Source organism: Homalodisca vitripennis, chromosome X, assembly GCF_021130785.1.
Source record: "Homalodisca vitripennis isolate AUS2020 chromosome X, UT_GWSS_2.1, whole genome shotgun sequence".
In the NCBI taxonomy this organism is placed as follows: Eukaryota; Metazoa; Arthropoda; class Insecta; order Hemiptera; family Cicadellidae; genus Homalodisca; species Homalodisca vitripennis.
The window spans coordinates 26,087,191-26,111,893 of NC_060215.1; the positions used below are offsets into that span (position 1 = coordinate 26,087,191).

The 24,703-nt window shown below is 34.1% G+C and overlaps 1 protein-coding gene across 5 annotated transcripts in view; it reads left to right on the plus strand.

Annotated features, from left to right (window-relative positions):
* Window positions 1-24,703, plus strand: part of LOC124368811 (single-stranded DNA-binding protein 3-like) — a 99,684-nt gene that overhangs the window by 35,440 nt on the left and 39,541 nt on the right. For 3 of the 5 annotated variants that reach the window (XM_046826209.1, XM_046826212.1, XM_046826211.1), the window contains exons 9-12: window positions 2,537-2,566; window positions 10,290-10,489; window positions 13,093-13,131; window positions 16,183-16,243. In XM_046826209.1, the coding sequence (XP_046682165.1) occupies window positions 2,537-2,566; window positions 10,290-10,489; window positions 13,093-13,131; window positions 16,183-16,243 (330 nt within the window). The remainder of the gene's footprint in view (window positions 1-2,536; window positions 2,567-10,289; window positions 10,490-13,092; window positions 13,132-16,182; window positions 16,244-24,703) is intronic. The other 2 variants (XM_046826210.1, XM_046826213.1) reach the window with 1 other exon arrangement.

The following is a 24,703-nucleotide window of genomic DNA, read 5'->3' on the forward strand; positions in this document are numbered from 1 at the left end:
CTTCTTGAAAATGGCTTAATTTTTTCAAAAATAATTCAAGAATAAATTAATGTGATAAAAAGCCTGTTATTCAATTTACGAATTCTATGAGCACTTCAAAGATGAGTATATAATTTACCATTTGATGTCTGGACAGTGAAAAAGAACAAAAAAACAGCTTCCCTTGCAGTAACAAAAGATATGGCAACGATAAAACAGCTTCCCTTGCAGTAAAAGATATGGCAACAATCTCACATGAACTAGAATGTGCATGTGTACAAGGCATCTCGCTGCTCTCTCGCGCTGCCCCAATTAGCACAGCACGATGCAGTGTTGCATGTTTACAAAGACCCGTTTGACTCGCTCGTACACTTTCATGCCACTTGCTGCTCCGCAAATATAGTTTGCGCAGGCAATTGCGTGTGGCGTGCCTTGACCTGCTCTCCACTGAGCGTCGAAGTGTATACTAATAGGTCCAACCCTAAGTTACGTGCATAAATAGGTCTAAACTCCATCTTAGGAATGATAATTAGATTTGTAACAAGATCCTTTTATAATGATCAGGGTATCGAGTTCTCTAGTTAAACAGTTGATGTTAGCAAAATCTCTTCCAGTAGAGTTCTAGACAAGCAATACGAACTTGACAAACAAGTTTTTGCTTGGGTGTAAAATATTTTAAATATGATAATTAGCCCATGTATCCTATTCCTAAAGGTATTAATCAAATCAAAAATTCTTTATTCATATAACGTACAATTGCATAGTTTTTAACAGTGTCATAATACTAATTTTTAGTTTTAATATTATTCTGTATCTTAAAAATTAAGAAAAAATAACATTATTTTAAGTCGAGGTGGAAAAATTCATCTAACGAGTAAATAGGTTCACTAGTTAAGAAATATTGATGGTTTTCTTAAACTTACGCAGATTTTTCCTTTTTAATATTTTGTGGATTGAAAAATTCATTCCCATGTACAAAGGTCTTTTTTTATAGAATTTTGTTTATGATGTTCTGTTATAATTTATTTTTCCTTCTAAGTATTATATGAGTTCATAGTTAAGACTCAGTATCAAATACTTTGTTTTGTTTGTAATTAATATTGAATAAAATATGTATTCACCATACACTGCTAGTATATTTAGATTCTGAAAATTATTTTTGACAAATGCATCAAATTTTAACTTAAGCATGAGTGTTGTGGCTGTTTCAGAATTTATTCCATAGTAATTTTAGGGCTCAATGTAGCGGGAATATTCATGCAAAGATTCTGTAGAACTTGATAATGATAATAGGATTTCAGACATTGCCCATCGTTATAAGGATTGAGATCTACTTTTTCTTGAAGTGTACAAAAAATTAAATGTAGAAATGTAGTGCTCTTTTGCAACATTTGAAACAGGCAAATGTCTGAAAACCTATTATTCTTTCAAACCATCTATGGTTATCAACAAACTATAAATGAAGAAATTTGTAATGTTGTATTGCGTTTAATGACTTTATAGTGATTAATAGTACACGTTTTAAATAAATAATTGCACATAAATTAGAAGTATGTATCTAATGATCACCATATAATGAAACAATAGAAATTAAGAAAAAATTGTTTTCTTACAATCTCCATCCTGTTCTAACATAGACGTGCGTTGTAGTGGGTATCTGCTGCTTCTACACAAACTCCTTAATTGAACAGGTGACTTAAAACCAACGCAAAGTTGACATGATCTTGCGTTCATAGTTCTGATTGCAACTGGTGCAAACTTGGTCTAAACGCTCGTCGTGAAACGGTCACTGTCTCAAAGAGATCAGTTACCCTTTTGGGATCCAGTACTCAGGTAACTTCGACCGCTCGCTGTGACGATTATCGATGCAAAACAAAACTGTGAGCACGAGTTTTTGTCATTTTTGCGTTCTAACATGTTTTGGCTTCAGTTCACCTCTTCAGCTAAGGATTTTGTGTAGGAAGCAGCAGATTCAGCTGCAACATGTCTATCTTAGAACAGGATGGAGATAGTAAAAAAATAAATTTTACCTCACATACTTAATTTTGACCAATAACTTATTTTATGAGTTATAATCGTTCGAGATGAAAGACAGTTTTAGTATGTAGTATTGTAATGAGATAAAATTACAATTATTTTACAAATATATTTAAAACATCAAATTAATGACTAGTTTATTTGATAAAACATTAAATATGCATATATACTTCTATTATGGTATTATTATTATTATTATTTATTTTATAGTAAATGAGATCTCTCCAAAAGTTCATTCAACTGTAATCATTTGGAATGTTTTATTCTGCTTACATGATTGCTAAATTTATTCAGTGTAAAAAACCAAATAACATTTATCTTCTTTGTTAATAAATACATGTTTGTTCTTTCTTATTAACTTTTTGTCTTCTTTTAAATTGCAAAATTAGTATACTGAATGTATAATTTATAAACATAATGTTGAACAAAAATAATTGTAATACAAGCACACTTTAGCTGTAGATTATAAAGTAAAGCAAATATAATACAATGTCTTTGATGTAATGTTTTGTCTCCTCAGGTGAGGGCGGAGATTATGTGGGTTGGCAAGGTAGGCCTGTCATACAGTTACATGTAAATGTCACATGCTTTAAACATTCACGCTTTCACTTCTCACTGAACAGATGTACAGATGTGTCACTTACCTTTGCTTGTTGTTCATGCTTTCTCTTTCCCACAATCTGGTGTCTACTAAACACCACACACTCACGATATCTCTTGTCACTGATTGTAATTTTTATTTGTGATTTTGTTAGTGTGGACATTATTTCCATTGCAATGCACAACTAAAACGTATTGTACACTGGCACGATATTAATCTTGTTCTTCTTGTCAATCACTTCACGCTTTTTGGATTGATGCATCTGCATTTTGTTTGTTGTACAGTTCAGATGTAAATATTTCAACCCTCTTGTGTTCATATGTTATTTCATGTTGATCTTGGTTGTAAAAGAGTTTGATATAGATAAGGATATAAATATTTGTCCAGTGTATTGGTGTTATATGTTAAATTGGAATGTCCTTGTCAGTTATTTTCTATGTTCATGTTTTCTAGTATTACAAAAATCAAAATAGTGATAAGTAATATTTATTCTTTCCCGTTTTTAGTTTCAAGTCATATATCTCTGATATGCTATTTATTTTTCATGCTGTAATGATGATATTACTCAGAAAGATTAAGCTTTTGAAGCTGCAATACAAACTCCTCTTATTACTCATATTTGAAAATAATCTTTATACATGGTGTCTTTGGACTCATGTAAAGATCATTAGAATGTATTCTGGATGCAAACATAAAAATATTTTTCTATAAACATCTTTCTCTTCCTTGTATCAAAAGACAGCCTACAAGCATTATTGTATCACTTGCTTAATCATTACTCCACCATAAACATTGTTCTACAGCTCGTTTTATCAATACTCCAGCAAGAAGAGGATTTCAAACTCCAATTATCTTTGTAACAGTTCATTGTAGTAAACTATCAATACATTCTATTTATTAGTTTTTCATCCTCATTATAAATTCTTTGATTCAAAGTAAATTTTGAAAATTTAACATAAATCTTCCCCCCCTCAAAGTCAACCTGAAACAACTACTTCCAAAACTATCTCAGAAGGGGTGTCACTAATATTTAATGTTCAGAGTAAAAGTTTTTACAAAACAGTGTTGTTAAATTTAATAATTTTTTATTAATTTTTCTGCCACTGTGCTGAAAAAAGAAATTTCTTTACTACCTTTGGGGATTTTTAGTTTTAAAGAATATTATGATATACTTTTTTTACCCGTATAATAAGCTTTTTTCCATTGGTTGAACAAACACATCTATATACATTTTTGTAGATACAAGTATTTAAAAAATTGCTCATATTTGAATATTATTAATTTCCTTTAATATAAATAATATTGTGAATCAAATTTATGAATGCAGTCAGTAAACATACCTTTTCATAAGAATCTGTTATGAAATCTTTGAATTTCAGAAACAAAAAAATTAATGAATGTTTTTTCTCATTATTTTACAAAAACATTCAGAAATATTAAACTTTTTACGGCTGTGGTGAATTTAACTTTTTCTTGTTATTGTACTTAAGAAGGCTTGATCACAAGTCGAATTTGAATGCACCATTGCCTTTTTTATTATATCATATTACTATTCTTGGACCTGAACAGCTGCATTGCTTGTAATTGTTAATAGATTACTACAGAACACTAACATTGATCACTAGTGTACATTTGTCGTAAGCCAGTGAAACTTTTTTCGTTAGTCATAGTCCATAGTTTTTATATGTGACAATGAACTAGGTTATAATTTTTTTATAGCATTGTTAATAATGATCATGTGCCAGTAGTTGACCCAGTGGGATAACCCAGAAGGGTAGTAGAGGTAATTTCCCCTCCTCCCCAAGCCTCAGATGGACATTTTCACCATTTACTTAAGGCTGAAGTACACGGGGCGTGTTTACAAGCTACAAGCCGGCGAGTAAGAAGCCGGCGAGTTGGCGAGTGCGCTAGTTGTCGAGTACACATAAACATTCCACTCGCTCAGTAGCCAAGTAGCTGGCGTGTAGAAATATACCTGCTGTTTGTTGTTTCGTAGTGGTTTCCTGTTGACAAAATGAAGTGGAATGCGAATAACATTTCGTTGTTTTTACAACTGTATCAACAGTTTCCGGCATTGTGGAACATTAAAGATAAAAAATTACTGCAACAAATCGTTGAGGGATATGGTGTTTAAACAACTAATGTCTGAACTGGAAGAAAATCAGTTGTTGGGGCAAATGGATAAAAAGCAACTTACGGCAAAAATTAAGTCCATTAAAGATGTCTACAGAACGGAGTTAAATAAAATTGAGAAAAGTAAAAAGAGTGGATGTGGGGCAGATGACGTTTATGTGCCAAAACTAACCTGGTTCAACGATGCATGTTTCCTGAGTGAGGTTTTGGCAACAAGAACCTTCACTTGTTGCCAAAACAACAAGGTTTCACCCACACTTTCCTCTTCTTCCGTTTCGCATTTTGTCGTCTAATTAACTCTTTTTTAATCACTTTTGATAGAACTAAAACTCCCGATAGAACTAATTCCTCCGACATTTTCAAGACCGTTCTACTCGTTGCTTCTGGACAATCCACAAGCTACTGTGAGTACACTTGGCTAGTTTACAATCTAAATCGCTCAAAAGCGGCGGGCGAGTGGCGTCTAAAGTCGCCGGCAGAGTCAACTTTTTCAAGAGCTTTTTTAAAAGCAGCTTTTAAGCGAGTGCAGTGAGTACACTGGGCTAGTTTACGAGCTGCTTGTAAAAAAGCCGGCTTGTAGCTTGTAAACTCACCCCGTGTGTACTTGACCCTTTAGTGCCGTAGCAAGTTATTATGACTGAACTGATGCTAGTATTTCAGCCTAGAGTATTTCAGAGGGATAATCAGCTTTTCAGCCAGTATCTCAAAGATGGAGCATTTCTTGAAATTACAATATTCCCATCCTGTTCTACTAGCATGTGATTGATGATTAATGATGATCAAAATTATCCACATCATTGAGATCATCATTATTCTTATCAAATAATATAGGCAGCTAGTTCAAATTGACTACAGAACTTGCACCATGTACACCAGCACATTAATCACTGTTGACTGCATAGTTCTAGTAGGTTATTTGCTTATCATGATGTTCAGCATTTAGCGCACTAAGCATGTCCTTGTGCCCTATTTTCATGGTTGTATATGAGCCGATATTTACTATATTTTCTGAGATACAACAGTTTTCTTTTGGTGAAAAATTATAAAATAAGTGCTCTAACTCGCTAAACCGTTATCGTGAAACAAATCTGTTAAGCTTTCAGATTTCTATTTTCTACATGTATTTTTACAACATAGTTATGTTGTTGCTATCTTTAAATACTTGAGAAATGTTAGAGTCAAGAAAAATTTTTAATGTTTATACAATTTTTATTTGTGTATTTGACAGTTTATAACGTTGCTGTGCGCAACTTGGGAGAACAGTTTCATTAAAGCTGCTGTGATAAGATACTTTACAAGCAATAATTGTAAATATTCTTTAATTTGAAATACAGATCAATTTACACTTCAATGAAAACTTGAACTGTTGTATTAATTGTACCGAGTCAGGAGGACTGCAACCAGATTGGGTGAATAAAATATATTAAGCCCAAAGACTCAAATAGATAAATTCTTTTAATCAATCTGTTTTTTTTTAGCAATAAATTCATAGAATTTATGCAAGTAATTATTACAATATTACGTTACAATAGCTTGATAATCATATAATTGATGTAGTGATGTGTGCAATTGCGTTTTGTTGTTGTTTTCACACACAAATTGTGAGTCACAAAATTATCTATAAATCAATTTACTCATTAAGCAAAATCAATGTATTTTTCACATAACAATTCTGTAACAATTTAATTGACTGAGCTTTAGCAAAGCCTATCACTCCTAGGGCTGGAAAACTTTTATTTCTGTCTCTGTCTGTCTTTGTTTTTATCTGTCTACCTGTACGAACAATATCCTGAAAATAAACTAACCAATAGATTTGAAATTTTGCATGAAGCTTCAATTATATATTAGCAACACTGAGTTCGATGATGATGCATGTCACTCTAGGTGATTTGGCTGAACGTTAGCAAATATCTTTACACTTGTCTTATGTATAATATAATGACAACAAGGGAAAGCAAAATAAATAAATTTATGAACAAACCAAACACAATCATTTAAGATATCAATATGTGACTTCTATTCATAGAGTAAAAAAAGGTGGATAGTCAATTTTAATACTTGGTGACAAGATTTGATTTTAGTGCACACTTGCATTGTTGTATACCCTCCTTAGCTCACCACAACCTTTATTATTAACTCTGGTATGAAACCTACTTTAATGAACAAAAATGGGAATGTGTAACATTAAAAATTGGGAGTGATAATAAGAGGAAACCAGTTGAGGAACTGGTGAAAACACTATTTGTTGTAGAGTTGTAGAAGTTGGTCGTGTACGTTAATAGTCTGTAAATTGGTATAAAAACTACATTAAATATGTTATAGTTTTCCTAACCAGTTTTATTGAACAAATTCCACAAAAACCAATGAGTAAAAGAAGTAAACCTTATGACTAACCTGTTGACAGGTGTCATGTGCATGGTATAACGTAGCTAAGCATGATTTCGTTCATACCTCTTCACTTAATATTGTAAATTATGTTCTTAACATTGGCCTTATTATTTACTATTCCTTGAAAGTTCTTTCTGGTTTATTTTGATCTCTGTGCTGTTTTTTACATCTGTAAATGTTAGAGTATTGGATATGTAGATTTAATTTGTATGTGTAAGCTCACACTTTGTGGAGGAGGAATAATACTTAATTACGTTTCTTTCTGGGCTGGTGAATTGAGATTAATTCAATCTTAGTTTTAGGCTCATGTAATGAATATAATGTAGGTTTTGTGGTTCAAGCTACGTCGAAACTAATTAAAACCTGCGGTTTTGGTCTTGCTGTGGAGAGGCATCTTCTGTCGACAGATCCCAGATGTCTTAGTTTAACACCTGTTGTCTGAAGATAACCCTCCACAGTGAGGCTGAAACATTTGTAATTGTGACAAGGTTTTAATGAAAACGCTCGTGGGGGGGGGGGGGTGATGTTCATGAGTTTTGTTTAGTTTGTATAATAGATATTCTTATGAGTATTTAAATATGTTATTTTATTTATTTATTGATTTTGAAGGAATTATAAGAAGCAAGATTGTAAAATCACCATTTACCTATGTAACATTGCTAAATATATTAAAAATTTATCCATAATGTACATTTTTATGTAAAATTTGTTTTTAATAAAATACATTAGCAATATTGCATTAAAGTTATAAAATTATTCAATTCAGTATTTATCATACATTATTAACAATACAAATATATAAGGTATGTCCATTAAATAAAGAATTACACTATGTGTAGTATATACAGTATATATATATATATATATATATATATATATATATATATACATACAAGGTCCAATCAAAAAGTATCCTACCTTTTGGTGCAACGTAAAACTGAAGTTACCTGAAAAAAGCTGGCATTAATCTTCTTCAAAATAAGCACCCTGAGAAGCAACACAACGATTCCAGCGATGTTTCCACTTCTGGAAGCAGTCTTGAAAATCACTTTTCGGCATCGCCATGAGATCAGCCGTCGTTTTTTTCATAATTGCTTCTCGACTTTCAAATCTGGTGCCTTTCAATGGTTTTTTGAGGTGGGGGAAGAGCCAAAAATCGCATGGAGCCATATCTGGAGAGTACGGAGGCTGAGGAACTTGTGGAGTGCCGTGTTTCGCCAAAAAAGTTTGAATGAGCTGGCGCATTGTCGTGGTGTAGCCGCCAATTTTGAGACGCCCACAAGTCAGGTCTTTTGCGGCGAATCGCATCTCGGAGACGACGTTGGACACTTAAATAGTACTGTGCATTCACAGTTTGACCCTCAGGGGTATATTCATGGTGCACAACTCCACGGTGGTCGAAAAAAACAGTAAGCATCACTTTGACATTGCTTCGAACTTGCCTTGCTTTTTTTGGCCGAGGATCCTGGGGAGACTGCCATTGTGATGACTGAAATTTGGTCTCAGGGTCATATCCATAGACCCAACTTTCGTCTCCAGTTATTACCGATGTCAAAAAGTCCGCATCATCCTCACAACATTGCAGCATGTCCTCGGCAACATCCAAATCGCCGTTTCTTCTGCTCGTCTGTCAGCAATTTTGGCACAAATTTTGCGGCTACCCGGCGCAATCCCAAGTCATCCGTTAAAATTGCTTCAGCTGATCCGAAACTGACATCTAACTCAGTACTTACTTCCTCCACAGTCATTCGACGATTTTCACAGATCAAAACTTTTGCTTTCTCGATGATTTCCGGAGTTCGACTTGTTTTTGGTCGGCCCGAACGCGCGTCACTTTCTGCCGAGGTTCGACCACTCTTTAATCTGCATAACACTCATTGCCTCATTTTCGAATGCTAGCTGAATTTTCCGAATGGTCTCACTTTGTTTTTCTCCGAGTTTCACGCAAAATTTAATGCAATAACGTTGTTCCACTTTTTCCGTCATCTTCACAGTTAGAGAAAACCGATACGCGCACTTGACTTATCAGTACATACTGACCCGTCTCCGGCGAACCAGTCGGGGGATCAAGATAAGATAAGACTTTGTACCTTTCCTTATCATAGTAGGAACTATTGTCGCAACAAATCTTATCTCATTATTGGCAGCAGAAGCCGCCATACACGACGAGGTCGGATACTTTTTGATTGGACCTCGTGTATATATCTAGCCATAATGGCTTGTATGCAGCACGCCTGCTAGTGAGGCATCGAACTAATCATTGTCGATCTATGAAACTTGATGTCAATATGGAATTTAAAAAAATTAAAAATTGAAGATCCAATATCAAGATTTCCACTGTATAACCTTTTTCTATTTTGGAAAGCGGGAAAATTTACAGGCTGATCTGGAGATCAGCTGAGTTTTGGCTGATAAGGTGCAGTGATTGAGGTTTTGACCAGAACTTTCAGACAAATGAAAGGGAAAATAACTCTCTTGACGGAGAATGTTATGTTCGCATAGTGTACCTGCAATCCTATACGTTTAGGTAGAGTTGTGTGTACTGGTTGTTTTCCAAAAATAAGTTCAAAAAGTACCATTTATACTGTTACTCAGTGATTGAGAAGTTATATTCAGTGTTTTCATCAATACATGATATCAAGGGTGTTCGCATCCCTGTTGTATCAGTTTCTTCACAAACGTAACTAAAGCGCTTGGTCTACTTAAACAAAGCTGTTTTTTCTTTGTACATTGTCATCTTCATAAACAGCACTCCGCACATCAGTATTTTCTTAAGAATCTTTCCTGGATTTCACCAAAGACTTGTGTGTGCAGTGCTCGGTAATTTCATCATTATGATAAGTTGATAACTAGAAAACGTATCACACTGTAAACTATTCACTACTTTAACACTCAATTTATGTGCAGATGAATTCATGTATCTGTAAATTACATTACATTTGCCATAGTGGATCAGTTCATATACTTGCTGGACATACCTCGTGAAAATTTTCAATGTTATGTAAAAATTGTATGTGTTATTTTAGTAGCCTTATAATTATCTTATTTGTATTCAGAATATTACAAAATCAATAAGTAAATGCTGTTAACTTTTATTTTAACTATCCTTTATGATTTAAAAAAATTAATAATACTGAATTTTAATGTACAGGACCCCCAGGGATGAGTCCAATGAACCCCAGAATGAACCCTCCTCGAGGTCCCAGTATGGGGCCTATGGGTCCGGGGTCCTACGGTCCAGGCATGAGGGGTCCGCCTCCTAACAGTGGGCTAGGTCCTGGCCCTGGTCCTGGTATGCCTACCATGTCCATGGCAGGCCCTCGACCTCAGTGGCAGCCTAATACATCAACGGTAAGTGACATTTTACGTGATTATTACTGTGCAGAATTTGCTTGGAGCTGCATCAAGATTTTAACACGGGTAAATGCGTAGAGGTCAGACCATATGGAGGCTTGAATTTATTTATCCATTAAAAGCTCTTTTAGTAAAAAGAAATAATTCATTTGTCAGTATGTACATAAATCCGTTAAGAACCAATTTGGACTAAGAATAAGTTTGCTTTGACCAGAGTATAGACATTTAGTGTTGTGTTGCATTGTAGCTTATAGGAAAGTTGATAGTTAAGCATATTTTAACCCACTTACTATGCTAAGTAACTGTTTACTTCCTCTAAATTTAAAAGAAAGATTCACTGTTGTATGTAAGGAGACAAGGTGACCTTATCCCTAGTGAAGGTTAAATAAAAAAGCTCGTTTTTAGTCATAACTATTAGACCACTGCTAACAAAAGGAGCTATAGATGTTATGCTAAAAAATCATTGTTAATTACTATGCATTGATACTTATTGATTTATTATTATTTACAATACATTTTATATCTAAGTAGCAAATCCACAGTTCATATTTTTGAGTTGTAGGTTATCAAATAGTTGTGTGTGTCGGTTCTCAATAGAATTTGTGGAAAGATTAACACTTTTTTCCTTGATAAACAAAACACTATGTAATGTTTTCATTGACCTATCAAAGCACTGCAATGATAATCTAAGTGGTTTATCATTGTACACAATGTACATGATGGTTAGCAATAGTTAACAGTGTTTTAAAAAGTAAAGAGTGATAGAAGCTCTTGCCTCAGTTGTTCACTTGTTGAAAATATACTTACTTTATTTTAGGTTGTTTAGTAAATAAATGGGCCATGTTAAATTAAGAATTGAAAAGGGGGCTTTTTGCCAATTAAAGTTTCAATAATAGATAAGAATTAGCCAAAGCATTGTCGCTATGAAGCCAATTCTTTGTTCTGCACAGATTTTTTTTGTACCAATCAGAGTTCATTATGTTTAGAGATTTTTGTTTAGGTTAAGTAATCAGAAACAAAGTTGTATAGCAGAATATACATTTCCATATCAGGTAAATACATTGCCATTTGTATCATAAGAAAATTGGGGTACATTTTAACTAAAGTGAAAACTATTACTAAAAGTAAAGTAACAATTATTGAACAAATGTCTAGACAGTAACTGTATGTTGGGGGTGTTTGAATTATTTTATATTCAATGAGAACAGAGAACGGATGAAAGTAGGCAATGTATACTAGTTCATTTAGGAGGACAATCAAAATATTTTTTTTGTTTTTTTTCAATAAAAGGAGAGGCCGATCCCCTTTTAATCCTTATTCTGTCCGCCCTCATGAGCCACTGACCTGTGCGAGGTCTTATCAAAGAGTATAAAGGGGAGAGTCGATACAGTACAAGGTTGATGGTACTGATAAAAAGTCCAACGGTCAAAGACAGGATTTGAACCTGTGCTCTCCCTCACTCAGACCCAAAGTCCAACGACTTAGACCGTTCGGCCATCGCACTTCCAATTAACTAAACAAATATGGAGATGGTGATGTCTACCTTTTTACTGATGGTTCTGGAGGGCCATTGGCTTCCTAGCAAGAACACTGAAGTGACTTCCCTGGGTAGAAGGTTGGCTGGAACGGCTTAAATGTCCATACGATTCCTTTGGATCGATCACCATGAGTAGGATCGATTTTGAGTTCCAAATTTCAAAAAATATGCCCACAACCTTTTTGTGGTAGAAAATAAGATCTTTTTTTTTTGTTGTATTAGGACAAGAACTCTAGAAATTGCACGTAGTCCTTAAAGCACCTTTGCACTGCTTATGGGGTGACATAATATTCTGGATGGGTAAAGTCAGAGGTAGGGGCCACATCCTGTCGAGATCCATAAGGAAGAATTTATGGCATTAATCTCAGTGATGTCCCCTTAATGTCAGGAGGGGAAGCTAGCTCTGAACCAGCCTCTCCAGTCAAAGCAGGCAGGGGGTGGCACACCCTTATGTCTAGACCAGTAAGAACTTTTGACTCTAAGGGAACCCCACCAACTCCACTTGCGGTTAGTGATGTGCTGCTACTGGACATCCATAAGGTTGCCCAGATTTAAGTGACACATCACTTTTTGCTGTGCCCAGTGTGGGTTCAACTGGAAGGTATAAACCAGACAGAAGTGAACCCTCCTGGGGGTAAAAAAAGATCTTGGAGACAGTGATGAATGTAGACTAAACAAAACTTTTTACTTATTGACAGGACCATAAATCCCTAAAGTGGGGCAAGTAAGTTAGTTGTTCTGGAGTAATATAATACCTCTAGAGAGTGGACACTGGGGTCCAGAAAATGAGAGCTACGATGTCCAAGGAGTTACTGCCATCAGGACAGTGCGAGTAGGCTTCTGTTTTATTTTGGACTACAAGAACGCAGGAACGGATAGCCTTGTTGATTTCTCTTGGCGTACATCAAATTAATTTAAAATCACTTGTTTGTTAAGACTTCAACCTAGAACTACTTAAATATGATAAATATGTAATGTTAATCTTAAATATTAAAAAATTGCCAAATTAGTATTACCAGTAACATATATCTGGAAGGTTGTAAAACTTAACATTTTGTTTCAGCCCATGAACTACTCATCCTCCTCACCTGGGAAGTACGGGGTATGTTTCAACTAGTCTTATTATAGATTAGGTGTAACTATGGTTATGTATCAAAACTTTGGTTAGATTTGCCACCACAAATTACAAGAGACTAAAAAATGTATGGATAGTAGATGTGTGACAGGCCATTCCGGAACTGGAAATGTTCCAACTGGAATTTTCCAGGCTTAGAACTAGTTCTGCGAAATATTTCCAGTTCCATGTGTTCCGTTTCAACAGTGCTTGTCGATTTATTTCAGTTTCGGGTACTGATTTCGTTCAGGTACAATATGATACTATGTTCCGATATTTGATTTTTAAACACAAAGTCTCTCTGCTCAAGTGGTTTTTGTGCATCATAGGTACACTGTTCCATAAATACTAAACTTGATCAGCTTCTCAGACCATTATTTGTGACCCACTGTATTGGGCAGTTATAAAATTTAATTGTTATTCAGGCATGGCTGTAAAGTGCTGCAATCTCTTGGCCAAATGAGGAACTAAATTAATATTATTTTGTACTATTTGCAGCACCTACCATAGCAAACATTGTTTACAGTTATTTTTTTCCGAGTGTCGATGCACTGTAACTGTTATAGTGTAACCTATGAATATATTAAAATGATAACGCGTTTGGTGGAACTAAAGATCAAAATATGGAGATTATTTTATATTCTCTTGATGTTAGAGACCTACTTGAGATAATTCTATTTTTATTTTGAAAATAATAATGCTTTTAAAAATAGGTAAAACCATTACATAAATATTTTGTATGTTTACAAATTTTTATCAAGATAGTAAACATGGTAAATTTTCAAGAATTGCATTTAAATCCCAGTTACTACATGTCAGAACTACTTGATTTAGTTACACCGTTATTGTACTTGTTTACTGAGTACTTTTTGTATAATATTGCACATTAAGAAGTTCAACAATCAGTTATTAAAAATGTATTAAAGCAATTCTTTTCAACATTACAAAAACTAATAAGTGAAAACATTCTGAAAGTTTCAATTTCATTAATCAATGCGCAAATAATTTAAAAACTTAATGACATGCTTCAATTACAAAGATACTAAATTCTGAAAGAAATTTTGTTCATTACATCAAAATCTTTTAAATTCATCAGACAGAATTATATGTATTAATAATAATCATCATACTTTTGATGATTTCGTTAGCAAACATAAATATAAAATAATTAGCATTGTTATAGGATCGCCTTCTAAAATTTGTTTTGTTAATTCAAGTGTCTATTCAATAAAATTAGGTGTTATACTGTTGCACCAAAGATTATCTTTAATTTTCAAATAACTGTATGATCTTTAAACTTTTTTAATGTGATAACAGTAAAATATAAAAGTCTCATTGAAACATGAACTATAATATAAGCTTATAGAATTAAATTTGATTCATTTAATAACTTGCAAAAATACATCACAAATAAGTGGCAAATTATACAGTAATAAGTGGTGAAGTGTCATATTTGACTAAAACTAAGCTTATGCCTAAAATTAACAGCATTTGAACTATAGTACCTTATGCAACTAATTGATTTGTTTTTAAACTCATTATTTGTATGCCTGTGTTCAATTAAACTCAGAAAGCTATACACTGTTTTTAAACAATATCTTTTTACAATTGTGAAAATCAGAGAAGTTACATAAATATTTTACTTGAAGTAAAAATGTTAAAATTACTGAAACAGCCTTCAGATTTAAACTTACGATTGTTAAAATATTTTGTATATAATACATTATCTTATGTGCATCATAAAGAATCTGTATAGTTAAGATAAAAGGAGGTTTTGTTTTGTATATACTAAATTATGCAGTCACAGTACAATAAAAATATTACTCTCCATCCATAGTGAAGTATTGGTGGGAGGTGCAGGGCTCGTAGCGATCACATTACTTAGCCCTACAGCCACATTTTGATTGCAGATGTTGTTATTAAATCTCTTATTACTTTAAGTACAGTCATTACACGTTGTGTCTTTAACACTTTCACTGCCGACAACGAATTTTGATGGCACCGACTTTTACAGTAATAAAAATGCATTTAAACGTATTTGAATTTTGGCATTGATAGTCATTCGCTATGTCCATGTTTTTAATGTTACTCTATGTATTACGATCTATGAAATGTTGTTGGCAGTCATCTGGAATATCGGAAAAATAGTGATTTGTTTATAAATTCATCGTTCCATCGCGTCGCGGCGGCCAGGCTGCTGTTTGTTGTTGTTCTGCTAATTTGTTGTCTGCATTGTTATTGTTTCGCTTGCTATTACTTTAGTTTACAACGATTGTTTTGTGAGTAAATACAATGAATCGTGACAGTATTGAAGACAATCAAGTGCTAGAAGAGTTACTCAGATTTTCAAGTGACAGTGAAATTTATGATTTATTCCAAGATGACACAAATAATGACCAATGGACTTTTTGGAGATGCTAGTAGTTTTTTGACATTGTTTTTTTTTTACTCAAATAACAAATATAAGCAAAATAGCAATAACAACTTTTATTATGCTCTTTTATAACTAAAAAACAATCAGGCAAAGCTGCAAGAAGAGGCACTTCCTATCAGTGTAGCAAGTGCAAAATTGCCATTTGCAAAGAACCATGTTTCAAGACTTTCCACACTAAAAAGATATTTTAAAATAAGTGGATTTAAATTGTAAATATGTGTAGCTATAGTGAAAATAACGTCAATGCTGAATACAGCAAATAATAATAAGAAATATATTTATGTTATAGACTAGTATTTGGTCAACTTTTTATTTTGTATCAAAAAACCTTGTTTTTTAGTTTTAAAACAAGACTTTTTGATTGAAAATATTTATTCATGAGCATTTGTGTAGAAAGAGGAAGAACTTAGCTTTAAAAAAAATGTAAGTCCCATGGTTTTCTTATAATTGCTTAAGAAATTATATATATATTTAAAAAAATAGGTGGCAGTGTAAGAAAGTTGTCAAAAATAGGAGGCGGCAGTGAAAGTGTTAAATTCAGAAAACCACAAAAAGTCTTGATGACGTAAGTGAACTCTTTCTCTAGTATTTGTCATAATTTACAGGGCCCACAAGGGTCAGCTGGTGCTCCTGGACCTGGAACCCCCATCATGCAGAGTCCTCAAGGTAAAACACATATTTAGTTTCATCCACACATTGTTATACTGTAATGTGTTATCCTGTTTGTTTCATCTTCTGTCTCAATCCATAACTGAATTTCTGTTGTGTTCCTGTTTCCTGTTGCATAAGATGCAATCAGAATCTAATTATACAGATAATTTTGTATAGTAATCATATTTTAACTTTATATTTAAGTTGTTTGCTTCAAATCTGGTTGTTCGTGGAATATTGATATGAAACATGTAAATAAAAAAATATATTTAAAAAACCAGTAGGCTGACATTTTACTAGTTTAGACTTAATAACGCCAGTACAGGTAAAGTCTGACTTATCAGAACTGAATAGGCCATTGTAAGATAAATGAATATGGTGGATTTAAAAAATCAGTTACAGTTATGCTGACTATAAAAAAAAAAAACATGAAATTTACTTCATTGTAAGGTACATACAACACAACAGAAAAGGCCAAAGAAGATAGACGAGGTCTGTCTGAAAAGTATAAAACCTCACTTTATTGGTTAATTATGACATGACCAGATTTGTGATGGAGGTGCAGAGGAGACCATAGCATAAACGTACCACAGTATAGAAGCATAACGGAAGTAGATATACAGTAATATGTCAATCACGCAAGTCATTTGTTTCGATGACAATGATGTACAGATACGAGATTTGTCCGAAAATTATCCTATCTCCTTTTGCTGGCTAATTATTACATACTCTTACTCTTACTCCTGTGGCCACTCGAAACCCAGATGGTTTTTGACCTCGCCAACAATGTCTCTCCAACTTCCTCTATCTTGAGCCACTTCCAGTATAGCGCCAATCGTTCTTAAATCCTTCTCCACGTGATCTCTCCATCGCATCCTAGGTCTGCCCAATGGCCTCACTCCCTCTGGTTCCCCTCGCCACACCTTCTTTATCATTTTTTCTTCTCCCCTACGGGCAACATGGCCCATCCATCTCATTCTTTTACTCCTGATCAGTGCAATCACATCGGGATCTTGGTATATTTCTCTTAATTCTCTGTTCTTCCTGATCCGCCATATGTCTCCTTCTTGAACTGGTCCAAAACTTCTTCTTAGTATCTATCTTAAATCATTCAAAATATCTATTTTCCCTGGGACAGCCAGGGATCTAACATTCCATGATCCAAAATTCAAGTCCTTTTGTCTGATCTGGGGTCTATTTCCATAGTTTCCATCCTGTTCCGAGGCTTGTTGACGATTCTGAACAATAGGTTTTTCTGGGGTAAGGTTGTTAGCCCTACGCCCAACCCCCAACCTGGAGGACCAGTCCATTGCAATCCAATGGCAGATTGAGTTGTCTGGCTCTAGCCTACTTCATCAGTGCTAAGCCCACCGAAAAAGCGTTTCCCGTCCTGCACTACAGGGAAGTACCAGCGCAACTCTTGTCAGTGTCTTCACAACCGTCGCCACTGGGACTAGCAGTATAGCGACTTTTGCTACTTAGTAGAAAGGACTCTACTTGACACTGACCATTGGCAGGACCTAATTATTACATAACCAACATTAAGATGTTGGTTTTACCGAGCTAAGGCTCAGTTATGGTGGTGAACCCCTCTGAGATTCTGGGCACTCCACCCAGTCCGTGAGACACAGCACCTTGTTTCGTATGTTATTACATGTGGGAGGTTGGGTTCTTTTCTGACAAATCTTATATCTGTACAGCATTGTCATCGATATAAATTACCTGAGTGATTGACATAATACTGCTATAGTTAGTTACTGTGGTGAGTGACCCTACCAAATAGCTTTGTAGAAAAAGAGAAGGAGCAAGAGGAAGCATCAAAATACTGTAACACCGCCCAAGCATTTCTTAGTTCCATTATGCTTCTGAGCTTTGGTATGTTTTTACACATTTAAAGTGGTATAAATATTGTAGAATATGTCCAATGCTGTGTTCATAAATATGCACATAAATATTGATTTCATAAATTAATTCTTTCACTATTTACGATCAGTTAAGGAACTCAATGTTTGATCAAATGTGATGTTGGATATACTAATGATGTGTGTATGTGACTAAAGAGTATATTCTACTTCTGATACATCTGATCATTGTATATTATGATTGGAGTCTGCTTATATTTTCCTTTACAATTTGTACAAAAATTTACATTTTATAACTGTAATTGTTGAGTCTAAATTGAGTTGGAAAAAGATTATGTTATTTTACTTTCTTATCACATCACACCTTTTTACAATTATGAGCTTAATTTGATGCTACATAAATTACTGGTGACATTGTCAGGTAAAATATAAATCAGGTAAAAATTATGGTCTTCAGGATAGGTTTATTATGAAGATTTCTTTTTTTAGTCAGTTGATCCATTCATTATTAATAGAATAAGAGCATGGTTTTCAATGACATGGGATGAATAATAACCAACCAATAATTATTTATGTATATAGTTAGTGTACACTTTGTATTGTAATTAATTCACTAACATTAATGCTCTGTGTTATTGTAAATTTTATGTTTTTATAATTTATAGAATTAGTATTCAAGTTAATTATTGATACAAATAATACACAATGAAAGAGAAAGAGTTATTAGCTTAGTTATTTTATGTTAAATATTAACACCAGATTACTTCACAGTGCTTAAAAACTTAGGCCCAAAAAGGGGTGTACCATCAAAAATACACAACACAATATTCAATGACAATTATATGGGAGTTTTAAATATATATTTTTTAATTAATTTTTACACTCTTTTCTGTTATTTAAGTACAATTTTGGGAGTATACTAAATTGTATAAATTGGAGGAAGAGTTCAAAATTGATTTAAAGTTAAAAAGCTTTATATTTCAAGTAAAAACAGTAAATTAATTGTTTGACATAAGAATGATTGATGTAATTTGTTGTAAAAAAGCCTGTTGTAGATATTTTCATAAGAACCTCTATATTCAATATAAATTATAAACCATTAGTAGTAACAGATAATCTTATTTTTAACAATTCATTAGCATGGAAACATTAAGATATAAGTTTTTGGAATGAAACATTTATGGATTTGAAACTAGTTCCTATTTACAACACAGTTTTAAACTTTTGTCTCATGTTAACTAATCAGTTGAATAGATATTAACCCTTCCCACGCGGTTAACGAATATATCCGTTAGGCCTAATTTTGACCGAAACGCGGTAAACGGATATATCCTTCAAAGTCTATTTTGTGTTATTTAATAAATTGTAGTTGCCGTGGAATCCGCTAGAGTTCAAGGGAGTGTTGAATACTTGTTCCGAAAAGCAAATTTACAGTTTGAACCTCATTGGCGCGTCGCAGTAGTGGGAGGGCGTGGCTTTGTCCCTTGTGGCGTGATTTAGCCTCAGTCTGCGGCGAACCATTACGCGGTAAACGGATATATGCTGGCACGGCATATTTTAGTGTTTAACGCTGTTTTGCCATATTTCCTTATTTACTGTTCGTGTTCCTGTTGTATTTAGCATTATATAATCTTTTTATTTTGTTATTACTTTATTTGTTGTTTCGTTATAGGCGCTATATTGTTCTATGCAATGGCGAATCCTGACAATTTTTTTTTTAATTTGAAAATTTGTTAACCCTCCAAGTGGCGGTCATTTTTTTTCTGTAGTGGCAGCATGTTTTAGAGCCTCGTGCAAGGGTTTTTTAAAAAATTTATTAAAAATATAAATTAAAAGTAATATATATATAGAAGTATATATTTTTGTGTTCAGAATTAAACATATAATAATATTAGCATTTAAAGTTGGCCTTAAAAAAATTGTTACTAAAAATTTTTTTCCATGAAATTCAAAATTTACATTTTTTTTTTATTTGGGGGGGACCATACCTAGCAAACCAAGTTATAGTAAGAAAACCTATAAAAGTGAGATAGCCATTTTGTGCCAAATTTATTCTAGTTTCAGAAAAACATAAGCATTATACAAATTTATGAAACTATAATAACGCTATATAACAAAAAGCAGCGATGCGCATAAATTGTGAAAAAAGGGTGTATATATAAGAGTTTGCTAATAAAAGTTTTACTAATACAGTTTTACTTGAATACATGTTATATTGCATATTTTATTACTCAGAATGAAGTAAACTGTACAGCAGCAGTAAAATAAATTCCATAACTTTTTTTTGAAGAGTCGAATAAAGTTTCATTTTGTCATTACTCAAAACTTTTGCGAAAAATTTTCAAAGAGCAAAGTATAAAATGTTTTTCAAAGCTTGTATTATATCCAAATTTATAAATCTATGGTTTACATCTGATGGGAAATTTTATGTAGTTTTAGAAAACCATAAACTGTGTCTAAATATATTACATATATTTCGATTCCACAACTTGATACTTGATACTTACTTGATACTTTTGTTTCCGCAGGAAGTTGGCCCATCTTAGGGCTTCTGCAGGTCCAAAACTGCCCTGCATAGGAGGGACAGTGTTTATGGTAGGGTGGGTGTTCCAGCCCTTTACAATGATCAAAAAATTGTTCCATGCTATAGAAGGATTGATCTATTAGGAAATTTTTTAGCTCACTCTTGAATTTTTTGTTACAATTGATTGTTCTTATTATTAGTGGTAAAACTTGATAATTTTTAGTCCACGAGAAATTTGGTTTTTTTTTCAAAAAGAGTAAGCCTATGTTTGCATTGAGAAATTGTTCTTAAATCTAGTATTGTAATTATGACTATTGTTTATAAATTCTAAGTTTTGAGATTTTTATGTACCAGGCACATTCATAACTATATAGACATGGAACTGTTAATATTTTTAGGTTTTTGAAGTGATCACTACAATGTGAGCGGGGAGGGCAGGCCCAACATGGCTCTGATGGCCTTTTTTTGCCAAGTAAAAATTCGTTTGAGATTTGAGGCTGAGCCCCCCCCACAGGATGATTGAGTAAGAGATGTGAGACTCGAACAAACAGTGGTATACAGATTTTTCCAATTGGTTGTTTTTGAGTTTTGCAAGGTTTCGAAGGACAAAAACGCCTTTGGCTAATTTGCTTTCAATTTTGACCAACTGTTCATTCCAGTCTAACCCATCATCCAATACCACCCCCAGCAGTTCTGCTGATTTTTGTGACATCCATCTCCCTGTCACCTATGCACAAGCTAGGAGTCCAGGAATTTTTTGAATTTTTCTTTTGTTTTGTTTGGATGCAGATGCATTTTGTTTTTTCTTGATTGAGTTTGAGGTGGTTTGTTTCAAAAAATTGGGCTAGATTGTTTTGCTTTGATGAAGGATTCTAATTCCAGGACTCCACAATCTCTGTGCCTGGTAAAACTAGGGTAGTGTCATCAGCGAACATGTAAAGATTTTTCCACTGGAATCTTACTGGTTATGTTGTTTACATAAACCAGGAAAAGCAAAGGGCCCAGGATTGAACCTTGTGGCACGCCATTTCGGATCAAACTGGGTCGTGAAAGTGTGGATTTAATTTTGAATTTGGTTGTGCTGAGAACCTCCACTACCTGGTACCTATTGGGTCAAGTATGAGGTTAGCCATGCGATGGCAGAATTTTGAACGCCCAGTGCTGATAATTTCTTCAATAAAATGACCGCATTGACACAGTCGAAGGCCTTCGATAGGTTCAGCCAAAACAGCCGAATACCGTCTCACCAGCCTCGACCGCATCAATGCAACCATTTACAAAATCTATTAAGGCCAGTTTGGTTGATTTGGATTTTCTGAAGCCATACTGCCTCTCCACCAGGAGTTTATTTTCCTCCAGGTAGAGAGTCAAGCTGGTCACAGATTACCCTCTCAATGATTTTGGATACTGCCGGAAGGAGCGATATTGGACGATAGTTGCAGACATCGGACTCATCACCCTTCTTTTTGAAAAAGAGGCCTCACCTTGGCCACCTTGCAGGCATCCGGGAAGGTGCAGCTGTTTATGGAGGCATTCACCAACTCCACAAGGGGTTTTAGTCAGTTCCTTTTGACAGAATTTAATAGCCTTCATACATAGACCATCCACTCCGGCCGATGTTTTCGGTTTGAGTTTTGAAAAAAAGTTTTTTTAGTATTCTATCATCTATGGGCCTGAAAGATTCTAGTTTTGTGTTAGGGTCTATGTTTGGACCGTCATTGTCCTCAGAGCAATAGTTTAAATTTTCATTTATTTGGTCTGCAATGTTTATGAAAGTAATTGTTAAAAAATTCTTCCGATCTGCTTTGGGTGATTTATTTTTTTGTTTCCATTAATTATTTCAATATTTGTTATCTTATCAGTGCTCTTTCCTCTAAAATTATTTACAACATTCCAGGATTCCTTTTGTTTGTTGTCAGATTCATTTATTATTTTTGTTAAAACCATTCTGCTTTTGTTGACTTGATTCTTAATCTGTAAGTCTCAAGGGCTGAATTGTATTTCTGTCTGTTTTCTGAATTTTTGTTTATTTTCCATTTATTAAACAATTCATATGCCCTGTTCTTTAAATTGCTTATTTCATTGTTCATCCATTTAATTCTGTGATTTTTTCTTTATGGTAACTTCTTTTAAAGGGCAGGCTATATTGTAGTGGTATGCAAAAGTTTTGATAAAAGCTCCATATTTGTCATTTATATTTAGGGCGTTATAAAAATCTCTCCAATCTTCATTTCTCAGTCCTAAGTTTTAATTCATCTAGGTTATTCTGTTTCAAGCTTCTTATTTGTTTTTTAGTTTTACAATTTTTCCCTTTGTGAGTATCAATATTTAGTGATATGGCATGGTGATCAGATAGGAGTGGTTTGATTACTTCGTTTTTATGTTTTTCAAAATTTGTATGAAGTTGTCGATACAAGTGGCAGAGGTATCAGTTTCTCTGGGTGGCCTCTTTTACAGTTAGATTCAAGCCAAAACTTGTTAAACTATTTTTAAAATCTAATATGGTTTTATTTTCACACAATATTATTCAGGTTGAAATCACCACCAAGTATTATATTGTTCTCTTTTGGTGTTAATTTAGAGAGGTAAAGTGTTAATTTGTTTTGGAATAAGTCAATGTTTCCATCAGGGCTCCTATATAGGATGCCAATAATGGTTTTCTTATCATCTACTTCGGTTATTATTTCACAGCATTCAAAATTCTTGTTCTCAGATAATTTATTGCCAATGCTGGTTATTTTTAGAACTTTTAGTTTAGACTGATTTTGCTTATAGATTGCAAACTCCGCGCCCATTCTCAATCCCTTCCTGCAAAAAACTGTTTTGCAAAGTGTAATTTTGTATTTTTCAACATGTTTAATTTAAAATCTTCAAGACCATGCTCAGAAGACTAAGAAAAAATCAGGTTTATTGTCATCCAAAAATATTTCAGTTTGTGTTATTTTTCCAAGAATGCCCCTTATGTTTAGGTGAATTACTTTACAGGACCTGTTATATTGTTAGATGAAGCTTTTTTTCCCCAATTTTGCCTTCTGTCCCGTCGTGGGATATATCGGCTTGTGGTTATCTATGTGTTTTCAGGGTCATGTCTATTTTTGCGTTTTTTTTCATCCAGTGCTTTTTTTGGACTGACTAGTGAGAGATAATTGATTATTAGGTCATTTAGGACATCCTTGCCCGTTTTGTTAAGGTGTAGGCCATGTCTAGTAAAGCAAGTCCTATCTAACATTGAATTTATGTTTAGGAACGCCCAGTTATTTAGTTTACATTTATGTTGTATGATTTCGTTTTTGTTTTTTTATTACTTCATTTTTGTCCGGGCTGTCGAATCTGTAGGGTGTTTTCGACCCACAGCACCCTTCCCTTGAGCCCTTCCGCAAGATTGTCCAACCCGGAGCCCAGTTTCAAAAGTTTGTTTGGTTTGAAATGGCATTTGACCCCCCAACCATGAGTACAAAATCAGAGTCCCCTGCCTGTTTGGTTACCTCACCCGCTCGGTCTATCATGGACATGAAAGAAGCACCAGGTTGCACATTTTCCAAAATTTGAAATTTATCCCCAATTTTTGACCCTCTCAGCCGGTCACCACAGCCCCTCCCATGACTGTCTGAAACCAACCTAACCACACATTCCGGCCGGCGAGCCCCCCCAACACTCGCACCAGCCACACCCCCATGCCCCTCAAACCCCCCTGCACTCGCTCAAACCGCCATTCACTCCCTCCTCAGTCATGTCCACGACCACTTGCCTCAGTCTCGTTAACTCTACTTCCTTAAGACCAAGATCCTCTAATATAGGTTTCTTTTTCCAATAACAAAGTTTCGTTTTGAGTTTTTTAGATCATTGATTTTCTTTTCATTGTCCCTAAGAAGGCCTATAACATCAATATTTTTTAAGCTTAAATTTAAATTGTGGTAGTACTCTATGCAAATAGGACAGACCCAGTAGTCATTTTTCCTAATGTTAACAAAAAGTGTTTTTTTTTAGTTTGCTACATGCTTTGTCTGCATGGAACCACTTACAGCATATGTCACAGGCTATTGAGTCGGTTTTGTTTTCATCAATGGGCTCTCCACATTTACAACAGGT